This window comes from Cervus elaphus, unplaced genomic scaffold (assembly GCF_910594005.1).
Source record: "Cervus elaphus unplaced genomic scaffold, mCerEla1.1, whole genome shotgun sequence".
Taxonomy (NCBI): Eukaryota; Metazoa; Chordata; class Mammalia; order Artiodactyla; family Cervidae; genus Cervus; species Cervus elaphus.
This window is the reverse complement of record NW_025316783.1, coordinates 3,585,091-3,599,006: the sequence shown is the minus strand read 5'-3', so window position 1 is coordinate 3,599,006 and position 13,916 is coordinate 3,585,091. Positions and strand designations below refer to the sequence as shown.

General features: G+C 39.3%; 1 protein-coding gene across 1 annotated transcript; it reads left to right on the top strand.

Annotated features, from left to right (window-relative positions):
* The first annotated feature begins 11,356 nt into the window (after window positions 1-11,356).
* LOC122691403 (ras-related protein Rab-7b-like) lies at window positions 11,357-12,768 on the top strand. The gene has a single exon (XM_043897969.1). The coding sequence runs from the start codon at window positions 11,634-11,636 to the stop codon at window positions 12,234-12,236; it is 603 nt and encodes a 200-aa protein (XP_043753904.1). The 5' UTR covers window positions 11,357-11,633; the 3' UTR covers window positions 12,237-12,768.
* The last annotated feature ends 1,148 nt before the right edge of the window (window positions 12,769-13,916 follow it).

Genomic DNA, 13,916 nt, shown 5'->3' with positions numbered 1-13,916 from the left:
GTTGTATCCTTACTCCACATAATCACAAATGTGTGTAAATGTAATTGATCTCAAAAGACTAGAAGAAAATGGGCCAATATTTTAATAGTTACCTCTAAATCCTGGAGAAGTTTTATATAGTTTCTAAATTTTCCACAGTGAAAGCATATCACTTTCAGGAGTACAGAAAGAAATTTTTGTAGAGTGGAAACCAGATATTTTAAAATTCAGTGTAATGCACACACATAGTTCAAAAGTCAAATTTGTCTGAAAGGACTAATAATGAAAATAATACTCTGTTCTTCACTCTCACCCTGTCTTAACTCCCCAAAATCAGCCCACTAACTCTATAACTTGTTTATTCTGTAGCTACATCAAAATTCTGTATTTCTTCTATGATTCTACAGTAAATGTGAGTTTATATACAATGTCTGAATTTGTCCATTTTAGATATTCAAGTTGCTGCTATAAGATTCAGCTCACTTATATCACCTCACATCTATCTTCCCCAATTTCCCTGTGTAATTATAACACATATTTGTTTCTCTATTGTTTGGCTATCTTTGAAATTTTAGGCAGTAAACATACACCAAATATAGTCGGTCTCTTAACATCCCCTTGGGTTTAAAGAGAACACTGGTGCTCTTAGACTTATCTTTAGCTCTGCTGTCTTCCTTTCCTGGCATTCCAATCGTAGAGCATTCCAGGTGATAACATTTACATTTGGTCCTATAATTAAAATTACATCTTCCATGCTTTCTCTATCAGTATATTTTAAAATTTGTAAACTAATAACAACGTTTTACATCATTGTGACTTTGTAAGCATTATTCACGGAGGAGTCAAGTGGTATTCTGTGAAGTTAACTGTCTCCTTATACTTGTTTTTATTTCTTCTAATTCTCACAGTATTTTTAAATTTTCCATGACAACAGATACTCTACAACGTCTCCTTTTGTCCCAGGAGACCTCTCCCCCAGAGCCACCTGTCCTCCTGTTTTACCTGGACTGTACGTTCTGCAGGTACAGTGGACAGTCTGACTGATTCCCCAAATCCATTCCATCGCAGACAATGACTGAGGAGACAGTCATGTCCCCTCATTAGACTGAGGAGATATCCTCAGTGAGGATGTTCCAAACACCATTCCTAAAGTTCCAGCAGTCTACAACACTTCCTATTTCCTCCTCTACTTTATTTATTACACCAACACATATCACTTTATAGCATAGTTGCTTTTCATCTCTTCACCTGAATGTAAGCTCCATGAAGGCAGGAAAGTTTGTCTTTATTTTCTGTTTCTTTACCCATATATTTCATATATTTTCATATTTTTCATATATTTCATATATTTCCATATATTTCATATATTTTCATATATTTCATATATTCTCATTCTCAAATTTTCATATATTTCATATATTTTATATATTTCATATATTTTCATATATTTCATATATTTTCATATATTTTAATATATTTCATATTTTCTTATTTTACATATATTTTCATATTCTTCATATATATCATATATTTTCATCTTTTCATCTTTTCATATATTTTCATATTCATAATATATTACATATATTTCCAAATATTTAAAATATTTCATATATTTTCAAATATTTCATATATTTTCATATTGCACATATATTTCATATATTTTGTATTTTTCATATTTTCAGAATATTTACATATTCTTCATATATTTTATATACTTTCAATATTTCATATATTTTCATATAATACATAAATTTTCATATATTTAATATATTTCATATTTTCACACATTTTCATATTCTTCATATTTTCCACATATTTTCGTATTCTTCATATTTTTGGAATATTTTCATATTCTTCATATTTTCAGAATATTTTCATATTCTTCATATTTTCAGAATATTTTCATATTCTTCATATGTTTCAAATATTTTCATATTCTTCATATTTTTCAAATATTTTCATATTCTTCATGTTTTTCACACATTTTCATATTCTTCATATTTTTCACATATTTTCGTATTCTTCATATTTTTGGAATATTTTCATATTCTTCATATTTTCGGAACATTTTCATATTCTTCATATTTTGGGAATATTTTCATATTCTTCATATTTTTGGAATATTTTCATATTCTTCATATATTTCACATATTTTCATATTCTTCATATTTTTAGAATATTTTCATATTCTTCATGTTGTTCACATATTTTCATATTCTTCATATTTTTAGAATATTTTCATATTCTTCATATTTTTCACATACTTTCATATTCTTCATATTTTCCACACATTTTCATAATGTTCATATTTTTTGAATGTTTTCATATTCTTCATATTTTTAGAGTATTTTCATATTCTTCATATTTTCCGAATATTTTAATATTCTTCATATTTTTGGAATATTTCATATTCTTCATATTTTTCACACATTTTCATAATCTTCATATTTTCAGTATATTTTCATATGCTTCATATTTTCAGAATATTTTCATATTCTTCATATTTTTTGAATATTTTCATATTCATATTTTCCAAGTATTTTCATATTCTTCATATTTTTCAAATATTTTCATATTCTTCATGTTGTTCACATATTTTCATACTCTTCATATTTTTGGGAATATTTTCATATTCTTCATATTTTTGGAATATTTTCATATTCTTCATATTTTTCACACATTTTCATAATCTTCATATTTTTAGAATATTTTCATATGCTTCATATTTTTAGATTATTTTCATATTCCTCATATTTTCAGAATATTTTCATATTCTTCATGTTTTTCACATATTTTCATATTCTTCATATTTTCTGAATATTTTCATATTCTTCATATTTTCAGAATATTTTCATATTCTTCATATTTTTCACACATTTTCATAATCTTCATATTTTCAGAATATTTTCATATGCTTCATATTTTTCACACATTTTCATATTCTTCATATTTTTAGAATATTTTCATATTCTTCATATTTTCGGAACATTTTCATATTCTTCATATTTTTCACATATTTTCATATTCTTCATATTTTTCATAGATTTTCATATTCTTCATATTTTTGGAACATTTCCATATTCTTCATATTTTTCACACTTTTTCATATTCTTGATATTTTTCACATGTTTTCATATTCTTCATATTTTTCACACATTTTCATAGTCTTCATATTTTCAGTTTTCAGTTTCAGTTTTCATTTATCCCTTCATTGATATCTTGGGTAGGTTGTGACTATAACTTGAGAGTTTTAATGTCTCTGAATTTTGAAAACATCAGTCAAATTGCCTATTACCATCCACTGCTAATTGTGGGATGTTTGGGTGATCTGGTTTTACTCTGAAAAACAGCACTGCCACATCTAGCAAGTAAATATGTAAGATATACAACTAAGTTTGCATTTCAGATAAACAAGGAAATTCTAGAAACATACTTATTCTAAAATATTACTTATTGTCTATTTGAACTTCAATGCTAACTAGCTGTCCTGTATTTTATGTTAACACTATTGGGACATTTTTAGGGATATTCTTTTTATCCTTAACATTCTGAAATTTCACAGTATTTCTGGTTGTGAGTCTTTAAAAGAAAAAAAGTCTTTATATTAGTGCTTGAGCCCCAAGAAAGAGGGTATGATTATTATTGACATAATAATGTTTAAATAATGAGTCATTATTGCTTCCAGGCTCTGGCTGTCTATCAGCTTGAGTCTGGGGAACAGGAACAAGAAAAAAAAAATGTAAAAAGTTTCATCAGTCTTAGGATTTGAAAATCTTTAGAGTAATTATCAGAGTGGAAGCATGAGATGACTATAACCTATTTCATACAGAGCCTGGTTATTTAGTAGAGTTGTCTGGTTTCAAACCTTGCCACCAAATTGGCATTTCATACAAGTATCAGTGAGCAACCAACATTCAGGCTGAAGAGTTTTATAAGAGTGACTATTCTGGACACATCCCAGATTTACCATGTAATTGCTCCACAGTGAGCACAGCATAGATGTTTCCAAAGGAGAAAATTATTTGCTTGTGAGATGCATATTTCCTGTGGTTATCTCTGAGTGAACTAGCCAAAAAGTAAGTGAAGAGGTGAGAGACAAGAAGTAATCACTTTGCAAAGTAGTGGTAAAATCAACCAAGGGAAAACTGGTTTAAAGAAATTCGGAGAACTATAGAGTTGAAAGAGAAATTTTTAAAACTGACTTTAGAGTCAGTTATCTAGGTCAGCCCACCTTTTATAGGTGACACTACCCAGGCTAACAGAGTGGAAGAGACTTGCCCAGAGTCACCGAACCAGACTAGACCAGTTCCCGATTCCCAGTCCAGTGTTTACTCCCCTTCATTGCTGCTGTGGGTTAGGACCTATTGCACAACAGCTCTATTTAATCATCCTGACAGCAATCCTGAGAATGATAAACTTTCTCTGCAACAATCTGACTCAGCTCAGGGTAGCAGCTTCACCAAATGCCCCATTAAAATGCAGTCAACTCCAAGGGGAGGTGAAAAGAAAGGAAGGGGGTGGTGGTCCAGAGGGCTTGGAAAAGTTTTTCCTAACCAAAAATATTGCCCGCACCCACATACCTGTGTGTCTGAAATTAACCACTGAAGATGTCTGCTGTAAGGCAAATTATCATCTTTAACATTTTGCTTGGATCTTTGGAGAGGCTCCTTAACAAAGAAGAAGGTCTTAATGGTATATGACACCAGACAAATACATTGTGATTGAACATGGCAGAATGACTAGACAGTGGTCTGAAATGTATTAGGACCCATCAGGTACACATAGCAGCAGGTGCCTACTTTACCATCATCATTTCAAATCAGAACAAAGCAACAGATTGCTTTGTGCTCTAATCATTTCCCTGTCATCAGATTTCACTTTTGGTGTCTGATGTCATGGTAAGGTACTTTAGTAGACCCAGTTTCCTTGATTACTTGAATAATTCACATTTTGATTCTGAATATGGGATGCTTTCAGCAGAACAAAGGCCCTTTAAATGGCAATTGCGATTTCAGCATTGAGACTCAGTTTGTCTGGACTCAAACTTCAAAATGTATTTCCCACACCTTAAGGTCATTTGCCTTCTTCTTTTTGTGGTCAAAAGTTAAGCAAGATGAGGATCAAAAGATAACCATTTGCTTTTGTTAATGAAGAGGTAGTTTTAACCAGAGCTGGTGTAATGATGGTTAGGAGGCCAAGGGCAGATTGCCATGCCTTGCTAAGAAATAAATGCAGGTGGAAAGGTGAAGAAAAATTAATGCAGATAACCTTTTAAGGAGGTTGACTAGGACCAAAAAGAGAAAGTCTTTTATTGAAATGTTTGGATGGATATTGATTGATTGGTTGATTTTAAAGGGCATAGGGGAGACATGAGCATTTCTATTACCTGGGGTGGGGGGGGGGGAGTCAGGTCCTTAGCTTCTCCATCCAAATATTGCAGAAATGTTAATATAACTGTAAACAAAGAGTCTGTCCAAGGTCATCCAGCCAACTGACCAAAGCATCAGAAATAAAATCCTGGTCCTTCAACAGCTTGTTTTCTTGGGTACATGAAGTCTCTCCATTTTGCAACTGTTTTTGATTTCAGTGGGTCATGGGAGGATGAAGGTGGTCATTTCTGTATAACTGCATTTGTAAAGAGCTATAAGGTCCTCTTGGGCAGGGAAGGGATAAGGAGAATAAATACTTGATTAAGTTAACATTTTCCGTTTGCCAGACACCAGGCTAAGTGCTTTACCTAAATAAGTTATTCAACCCTCACAGCAACATATGAAGCAGATTAAGTTATTATCTTTTCACAGACAAAGAAATTGTGGCTCGAAGAGTAATTCACCTGAAATCACACCAGCAAAAGCCAAATAAAAAAAGTGGGGGTTTTAACCAGTAGATTATCCCATCTCTCATATGCTATTTCAAATCCTGAAAGATGATGCTGTGAAAGTGCTGCACTCAACATGCCAGCAAATTTGGAACATTCAACAGTGGCCACAGGACTGGAAAAGGTCAATTTTCATTCCAATCCCAAAGAAAGGCAATGCCAAAGAATGCTCAAACTACTGCCCAATTAGTGATATTTTTAAATGTCACAATTCATTTTTTCTAGGTACAGTCACATTTTTGTCCTGTTTTATTTCCAGAAAATGCTGTGAGACAACTGAGAAGGTCAACTCCATTTGAGAACAGGGACAATGAAACATATTCTCTCTCTCTCCCCTGCTCCCACTTCTCTCTCATACACACACATACACACACCACTAGGGAGGAAAGCCCATCAGAATGGAAATAATAGAGCCTAGATAGCTCGGTGGCCGAATTTGCCACAGAGCTGCCAGGACCCTTAAGAGAAGAGATTCAGTCCTCTGCTGTTTTTAGCCAGCAGCACCTGGTGTCCAGGGTAAAGGAAATAAACCCATTCCATCAAAATGCCAGAATGTATGCCTGCAAGCAGGTTTGTCGGAAGACCAGGTGAGAGGACTCATAAATAATAACTAGGAAAACTATTTCCAAGTGGAACAAACTCTTAAAATAATAAATGCAGCAGATCTTGACCACTACTAGAATTCTTTCCTCTCCCCAGTGAACTACAATGAGTCTCTTGGCATCACAGGGCTCTGTGCTGAGATGAGAATTTGCAATTAGCTTTAAGAATAAAAGAGTAAGTACAAATTGGCCCCATATAGCCTTGATTCATAACATACCACTTAAAAGACAGTATCCATCAGTTACAAAAAAGAGTCTCTGTGCGAAGGTCAGCCTAGGTATGGTTTGTTTGTAATTTTTGTGCAAGAGCTATGTCTTACTCATTGTTGCATCCCCAGCACCCAGCATAATGTCTGGCACATTGTTAGTACCCAATAAGTTTTGTTTAGTGATTAGTGAATATTAGCCAGGATATAATGATGCCATGTCTGCCACTTTGCTCCAGTTCTCTAAAATCAAGGAATATATTTAGGATTATGTTAATCAAATATACTTAGTTGGATGAAGGTAACACTGGATTGACATCAAACAGCTCTAGCCTGAATTTCCTAGGGAATTGCCTCAACTTTTAACTTACATGGTTTGTCGCATTCTGATTTAATGGAAGCAATTCCATTATTAATGGGTGAGTTTCTAGATCAGCTTGTAAAATTCAGTCAGTTAGTTCAGTCATTCAGTCATGTCCAGCTCTTTGCAGCACCATGGACTGCAGCACGCCAGGCCTCCCAGTCCATCACCAACTCCCAGAGCTTGCTCAAACTCATGCCCATAGAGTCGGTGATGCCATCCAACCATCTCATTCTCTGTCATCCCCTTCTCCTCTTGCCTTCAATTTTTCCCAGCAGCAGGGTCTTTTCAAATAAGTCAGTTCTTTGCATCAGGTGACCAAAGAATTGGAGTTTCAGCTTCAACATCACTCCTTCCAATGAATATTCAGGACTGATTTCCTTCAGGATGGACTGGTTGGATCTCCTTGCAGTCCAAGGGACTCTCAAGGGTCTTCTCCAACACCACAGTTCAAAAGCATCAATTCTTTGGCACTCAGCTTTCTTTATGATCCAACTCTCACATCCATACATGACTACTGGAAAAACCATAGCTTTGACTAAATGGACCTTTGTTGGTAAAGTAAGTCTCTGCTTTTTAATATATTGTCTAGGTTGGTCATAACTTCCCTCCCATGGAGTAAGCATCTTTTAATTGCATGGCTGCAGTCACCATCCGCAGTGATTTTGGATTCCCCAAAAATAAAGTCTCTCACTGTTTCTATTGTTTCCCCATCTACTTACTATGAAGTAATGGGACTGGATGCCATGATCTTAGTTTTTTTAATGTTGAGTTTTAAGCCTGCTTTTTTACTCTTCTCTTTCACTTTCATCAGGAGGCTCTTTAGTTTCTCTTCGCTTTCTGCCATAAGGGTGGTGCCATCTGCATATTTTAGGTTATTGATATTTCTTCCAGCAATCCTGATTCCAGCTTGTGCTTCATCCAGCCCAGCATTTCACATGATGTACTCTGCACATAAGCTAAATAAGCAGGTGACAATATACAGCTTTGATGTACTCCTTGTAAAATTATTTTATCAGAATATAGAAAACTAATGGCATTCAATTATATTACAGACCTGTTTTCCCATTGTAATCATTCTTACTTGGCAATATTTATTTGAAGTTCCAGTCTAAGATGGCAGAAAGAGACTACCTGCTGTTCAGATTCGGGAATTCCTTCTTAACTCTCCACTCTTTCTTACCTTCCATTACCTGTATTCACCTACCCACCTTCATCCAAATTAAGCCTACTTCTCCTCCTGTTTTCTGAATCTCAGTGAGTAGCACTTGTCATCTACCATTGACTAAAGTCTGACACTTTGGAGTCATTCTCCCTTAGTGTGCCCCCTCACTCGCATTACATAGATCCACATCCACACAGACATGTCTAGTGGGCTACCAGGTACTGATGATTCTATCCCAGCCACTGCTTTAGTTCAGGACATTATCTTTCTCAACTATTTCATATGGTTTCTGGGTTCCAGAGAGAAGAAATCTGTAAATATGGCAAGTCTTCTTGCCATTTCCATGCATAGAAAATTTACCTGAATTCCTAAGTTAGTACATATACTCAGGTGAAGACAACACTGAGGTAATAAATAAGGTTTTAGTAGTGGATAAACTCTCCAAAGAAGGACACAATCCCTCATCAGGACCTTGGAGAGAACCAGCAAAGGTAGCTGATAAATAGAACTAGGCAAGTTTTGTCGAAACCAGGATTACAAACGGGCAAATACTGGAAAGAAGTCAGCTTAGACTTTCCAGCCACAGGTTGACTTTCTGATCCTTAAATGCTTCAAGTCCAGTCCTGTGACAGGCTTTTGCACCAGATGTTTCCCTTGATTGCAACCCTCTTCCCCCATATCTTTGCATTGCTGTCACCTTCTCACCATTCAGGTCTCAATCCAAATGACTGTGCAGTACAGCCTTTCCTCAATCACTCCTATCCCATTTCCCCATTTTACTTTCTTCATAACAATTATCACTGCTTGAAACTGTGTTATTTATTCATTTGTTTACATGACTATTGTCTCCCTAGGCTTCACAGAGAGTAAGCTTTGTGGGTGAATAGACCATGTCTATGTGATTAACTGTCATATATCTTTAGTGTTTAAAACATATCTGACACCTAGGAGGCAGTCTATAAATATTTGACAAATGAGAAAATGAAATAAGACAGGCAATTAGATTTGAAGTTTAGGAGACTAGTGAGGACCTTGAACTGAGAAGTTGGAGCTAATATCAGACACTAATTATTGAGTTTGGAGAAATAGGATTCAAGATGCCATGTATAGATTTGCGTTCGCATGACCCATGTAGGGCCAAACATCAAACACACCCATTGGGTAGCATGCATACCAATACTACATTTTAATTTCTAGAATAATTACTATAGTTTGAATAAAAGCAAGATAGCCCTTATTTTGATCTCTGCAAAAGGAACAACACTTTTCCCTGCATTTTCTCTAGAAAGGGATTTTTATTCTCTCAGTGGCATTAAGTGGGAACTGACCAAGCAAATCAGTGGGTGGGTTGTTTGACCACTCCAGAGGTCAGTGAGTTAGGACTATTTCCCTTGAGCTCTCACTTCCAGAATTCTTAGAAACGAGAGAGTCCTGTGGCTTGGAAGCTTGGATCTTGCAATTTGTCTCTGCAAATGGAGAAGGCACGCAAAGGGTGCTAGGGCAAACTATATGTCCAGGATTTTAATTAGGTACACATGTTTCATTTGGCCAATGCAGAGGTTTTAAATGTTTTTGATTAGTCACCAACATTATAAAAATCAGGAGATTTCATATAAAGAAATATTTCCAACCTCTCTTAGAAATACAGAAGTTCTAGAAGTACTAGCCCTTGATTTCCCACATGACAAAAATCACCTGACATGGAGTGGCAGCTGCCCCTTCAAACAGGACTTGTAGTCTCAACACTGCCTCTGTCTCCAGGTCTCCACCTACTTCACTCAATTATCATAACTACATGGCCTTTGAAGATGTTTGAGTCTGAGTTCCTCCACTATGAAATACAAGAATTAGATGATTCTAAGAATTGGAGACATGGGAATAATTATGAAGGTAAACTATCTATAAGGAATCACAGTGTGCATTTCCCCCAAAAAGCAACTAATTTTTGGTATGTTGCTATGGGTATGAAACTTGTATGTATTATAAGATATTTATGAGGATATTGACACCATTCACACAGTGGCTCCCTAAAAGAAGATCTAAGGAAATTGTGTTTATGTGTGTATGTGTTCACACATACACACAGATATGCACAGAGTAGATACTCAGTAAATATTTCTTGAATAAAGTAATGAGAAGCTCAAGAGCATTCATCAAAACCCTAAGCAATAATAAATATTATGAACTGCTGCTGTACACCTCACAGCTTATGAACTCACTCTACTTCTCTTTTTTCTCTTATTTTCCCCCTGTTGTAGTTCAAGACTGAGAATCTAAATGAGATATAATGAAAATTTATTAATTAATTGTAAATAGAACGGGTTGATCAAGTATCAGTTAGCCTACCTGCATTAGTTTGATGTGGTCTGAGAGTGAATTCATTACTATAGTGAAACCAGAACTTCTTAGTTTGGAGATATGGATTCTGGCCCTGATTCTGCCACTAACTGTAGTTCTTTGAATAAGTCACTTGGCTCTCTGGCCAAAGTTTGATCATCCATAAAATTATATGGTCTTCAGGGCTTCTCTCTGCTTTATGATCTCTCTTTATGTGAAAAACAAAGACACATCAGAGGTAAGAGCTAGAAACTCAGAGCCAGCAATGTCTAGCAAGGAAAGACCAAGAAGAGATTTTTCCCCCAATAATTAAGGCAAGGAAGTCTCCAAACGCATGGGCAACAATCCATGGAGGGACAAGAGTGGAATGTGAACTCATTAGCAGAATGTTGAGTAAAACTCAGGGAGGAAAAGAGAGTAATAGAGAGGGAGTCCAACTGTAGACTAAGAGAATTCTAAAGAAAAAAAATGGAAAAACTGCTGCTAATTAGGTCATTTAGAAACTGAACAACTGAATGTAATTCTTGCTGAAGCAATAAGGAAACAACCATGGGATGCACGATAATAACAAGAATGCATGCTAATAGACAAAACTAGGATCCCCCAAGTAACTTAACAAGTCCCATGCAAGCTAGTAGATATCAGGTGGAAAACAGCACTTGAATTTCACACAGATTTTTAAAATGTACTGAGGAAACATGTAGCAAAGGATCAGATAATATTTGCTGAATCAAATTCTGTTATTAAAAACTCTGGTATGCTTCACTATTTAAAAACTTTAATGTGGAGTCTGCTGGGAGCCCAGCTTTCCATCCTCCCCACCCACTCCACCCACACGGCTGAGGTCACACCGGCCCAGCCTCTTTTGCAACTTTCCCAAGTTTGTGCATAAAGAGAGAGGAGGAAAACTCAGAAGGAAGTGACTTGGCCTCAACAAGTTTGCTCCCAAAGCCTTTTTCCTCTGATCTAGCTGAGACTGCTGTTCTAAGAGGAGCCCCCAGACTCAGAGAAAACCCCCCACCTGCCATCGGAGGCTGAAAAGGCTCTGGAAGCTTTTCCTGGCTCTTGTCTGTTCCAGCAACACCAGAGATTCTGAAGCCCCTCCATGAATCCTCAGAAGAAGGTGGACCTCAAGCTCATCATCATTGGAGCCCTGGGTGTTGGAAAGACCTCCCTCCTCCACCGATATGTGCATAAGACGTTTTACGAAGACTATCAGACCACACTGGGGGCCAGCATCCTCTCCAAGATTATCATACTGGATGACACAACCTTGAAGCTACAGATCTGGGACACAGGCGGCCAGGAGCGATTCCGCTCCATGGTGTCTACATTCTACAAAGGCTCTGATGGCTGTGTCCTGGCTTTTGATGTCACTGACCTGGAGTCCTTTGAAGCCCTGGAAACCTGGAGGGGTGATGTTCTGGCCAAAACCATTCCAATGCAGCAGTCCTACCCCATGGTGGTGCTCGGGAACAAGATCGATCTGGCAGACCGGCAGGTTCCGCAAGAGGTAGCCCAAGGCTGGTGTAAAGAGAAGGATATTCCCTATTTTGAAGTCAGTGCCAAGAATGACATCAACGTGGTACAAGCCTTCGAGATGCTGGCCAGTCGGGCTCTGTCAAGGTATCGAAGCATCTTAGAGAGTTACCTCACAGACTCCATCAAGCTCTCACCGGAAGACCAGCCCAAGAGCAGATGCTGCTGACCGTCCGGACCCCGGCTCTGCGCGCCCACGGACAGAGCTCAGCCCCGCCGGCCGCCCGCGCTCAGACGGCAGCCAGGCTCCTAGGCCGGCAGCAGCCCTCGCCTCCGCGCGGGCTCCAGACCAGCCCCGCCTCGGGCTAAGTGCAGTAGTCAGGGCGGAACGGGGACGTCCCAGAGGAGTCACGGCCCCTCGCTGGCCCCGGCTTTCCTGCCCTGCGCCCTCCCCGGACACCTCCTGCTCTGGAAGGCGCATCCCTGCACGCAGGCGGCTGCGTCCGGAGGCAACGGGCGCCTTCCTCAGCGCGCCCACCGCACCCCACCCCCTTAGAGCCGCCGCACAGCTGTGGACCAGGGTCCCTGCAACCAGGGCCGGGGAGGCGGTCCCCCTCACCCCCTGGCAGCAGCTGTTCAGGCCTGGGACACCGTCTGTCTGTCCCCCCCAGAGCGCAGGGCAGAGGGAAGGCAGGAAGACCCCCGGGACCGCGCATGTCTCCTTGCTGGTGCTCAGGCTGCTGCCTCAGCTGGTTGTCTGCCACACGAGGTTGGCACATGCCCTGCCCACATCCCGTAGCTCCTCAGGACCAGAAGCTCGGCTTCAGTCCCAGGCGCTCCTGTGGAGACACACTGGCCATTCCTTCAACAAGTCCTTTTGTGTATCTACTATGTGTGATGGCTTGAGGTCCAGGGACGCGTGTAACAAAGACCTTGCTCTCCTGGGTCCGACATTCTGGAGAGGGAGGGAGGCAGTAAACCCAGAATTTAACCAGATGTTTTCAATTAGCAGGTAAGCTCTTGAACCAAGCAAGGTAACGGGAGAGAGAAGGACGGAGGGTGGGGTTAGGTGCTGTTTCAGATGTTTCAGACAAAGTAGCCCAGGAGGGCTTCCCTGGGGAAGTGACATTGGCCCAAAGGCTGGAGAATGAGAAAAGGGCTGCTGAACTGGAAGAAGAGCGTTCTGAGGACAAGTAGAAGCAAGGGCCAAGGCTCCAGATCAAGGACAAGCTTGTTTTGTTCCAGGGACAGTGAAAAGACACTGATTAACCTGAGAACTCAAAGCTGCTATTCCAGGGACAAGGTGGACCCCCTAACCCCCGGAACACGCCTTGCCTGCCGGCCACCAGAGGGCAGCAACGCGCCTCCCAGCAGAACAGGAAAGGGCGGCTCCATGGACGCTGGAAGGGCCGCCGTTTTCCTCTGCTGAGATGCTCAGAGCTCATTCTTTGGCTCCGGGCATTTTCAGTCCTTCGAGATTCGCCAGGCAGAAAGATCCCAATTTCTTAAGCCTACTGAGAGATGGGCAAAAACTGCAGCAGCAATGATTCAGGCAAGAAATCAGCATTGGTGATAAACACTGGGAAGCCGGGGAGTCTGTTCCTGCAGACGCTACAACCAGAATCTTCTGTTTCTTCTGGTGACGGGCAGCGTTTACAGAGCCCAACCTGAAGGGAGTAGGCGAGATGACCGACCACCCCCACCCCCCCAGGGTTTCCACGGCCACATCCGTGCCCACCACAGAAGTCTCCTGTCTACACAGAGGTACCCTTCCCTGACTGTTAGCGTAGGACTTCCAAGCGTCACCTGACACTGAAGATTTGCCCAGAGGCAGAGGAAAGGGGAGGTGAGGGGTCAGCAAGAGTTTGGGAAACCCCTTCTGCCCACCCTGCTATCAAATGAGCGCTGC

What these genes read in the sequence shown, in the direction of transcription:
- LOC122691403 (XM_043897969.1), top strand. Translation starts at nt 11,634, where the DNA reads ATGAATCCTCAGAAGAAGGTGGACCTCAAGCTCATCATCATTGGAGCC.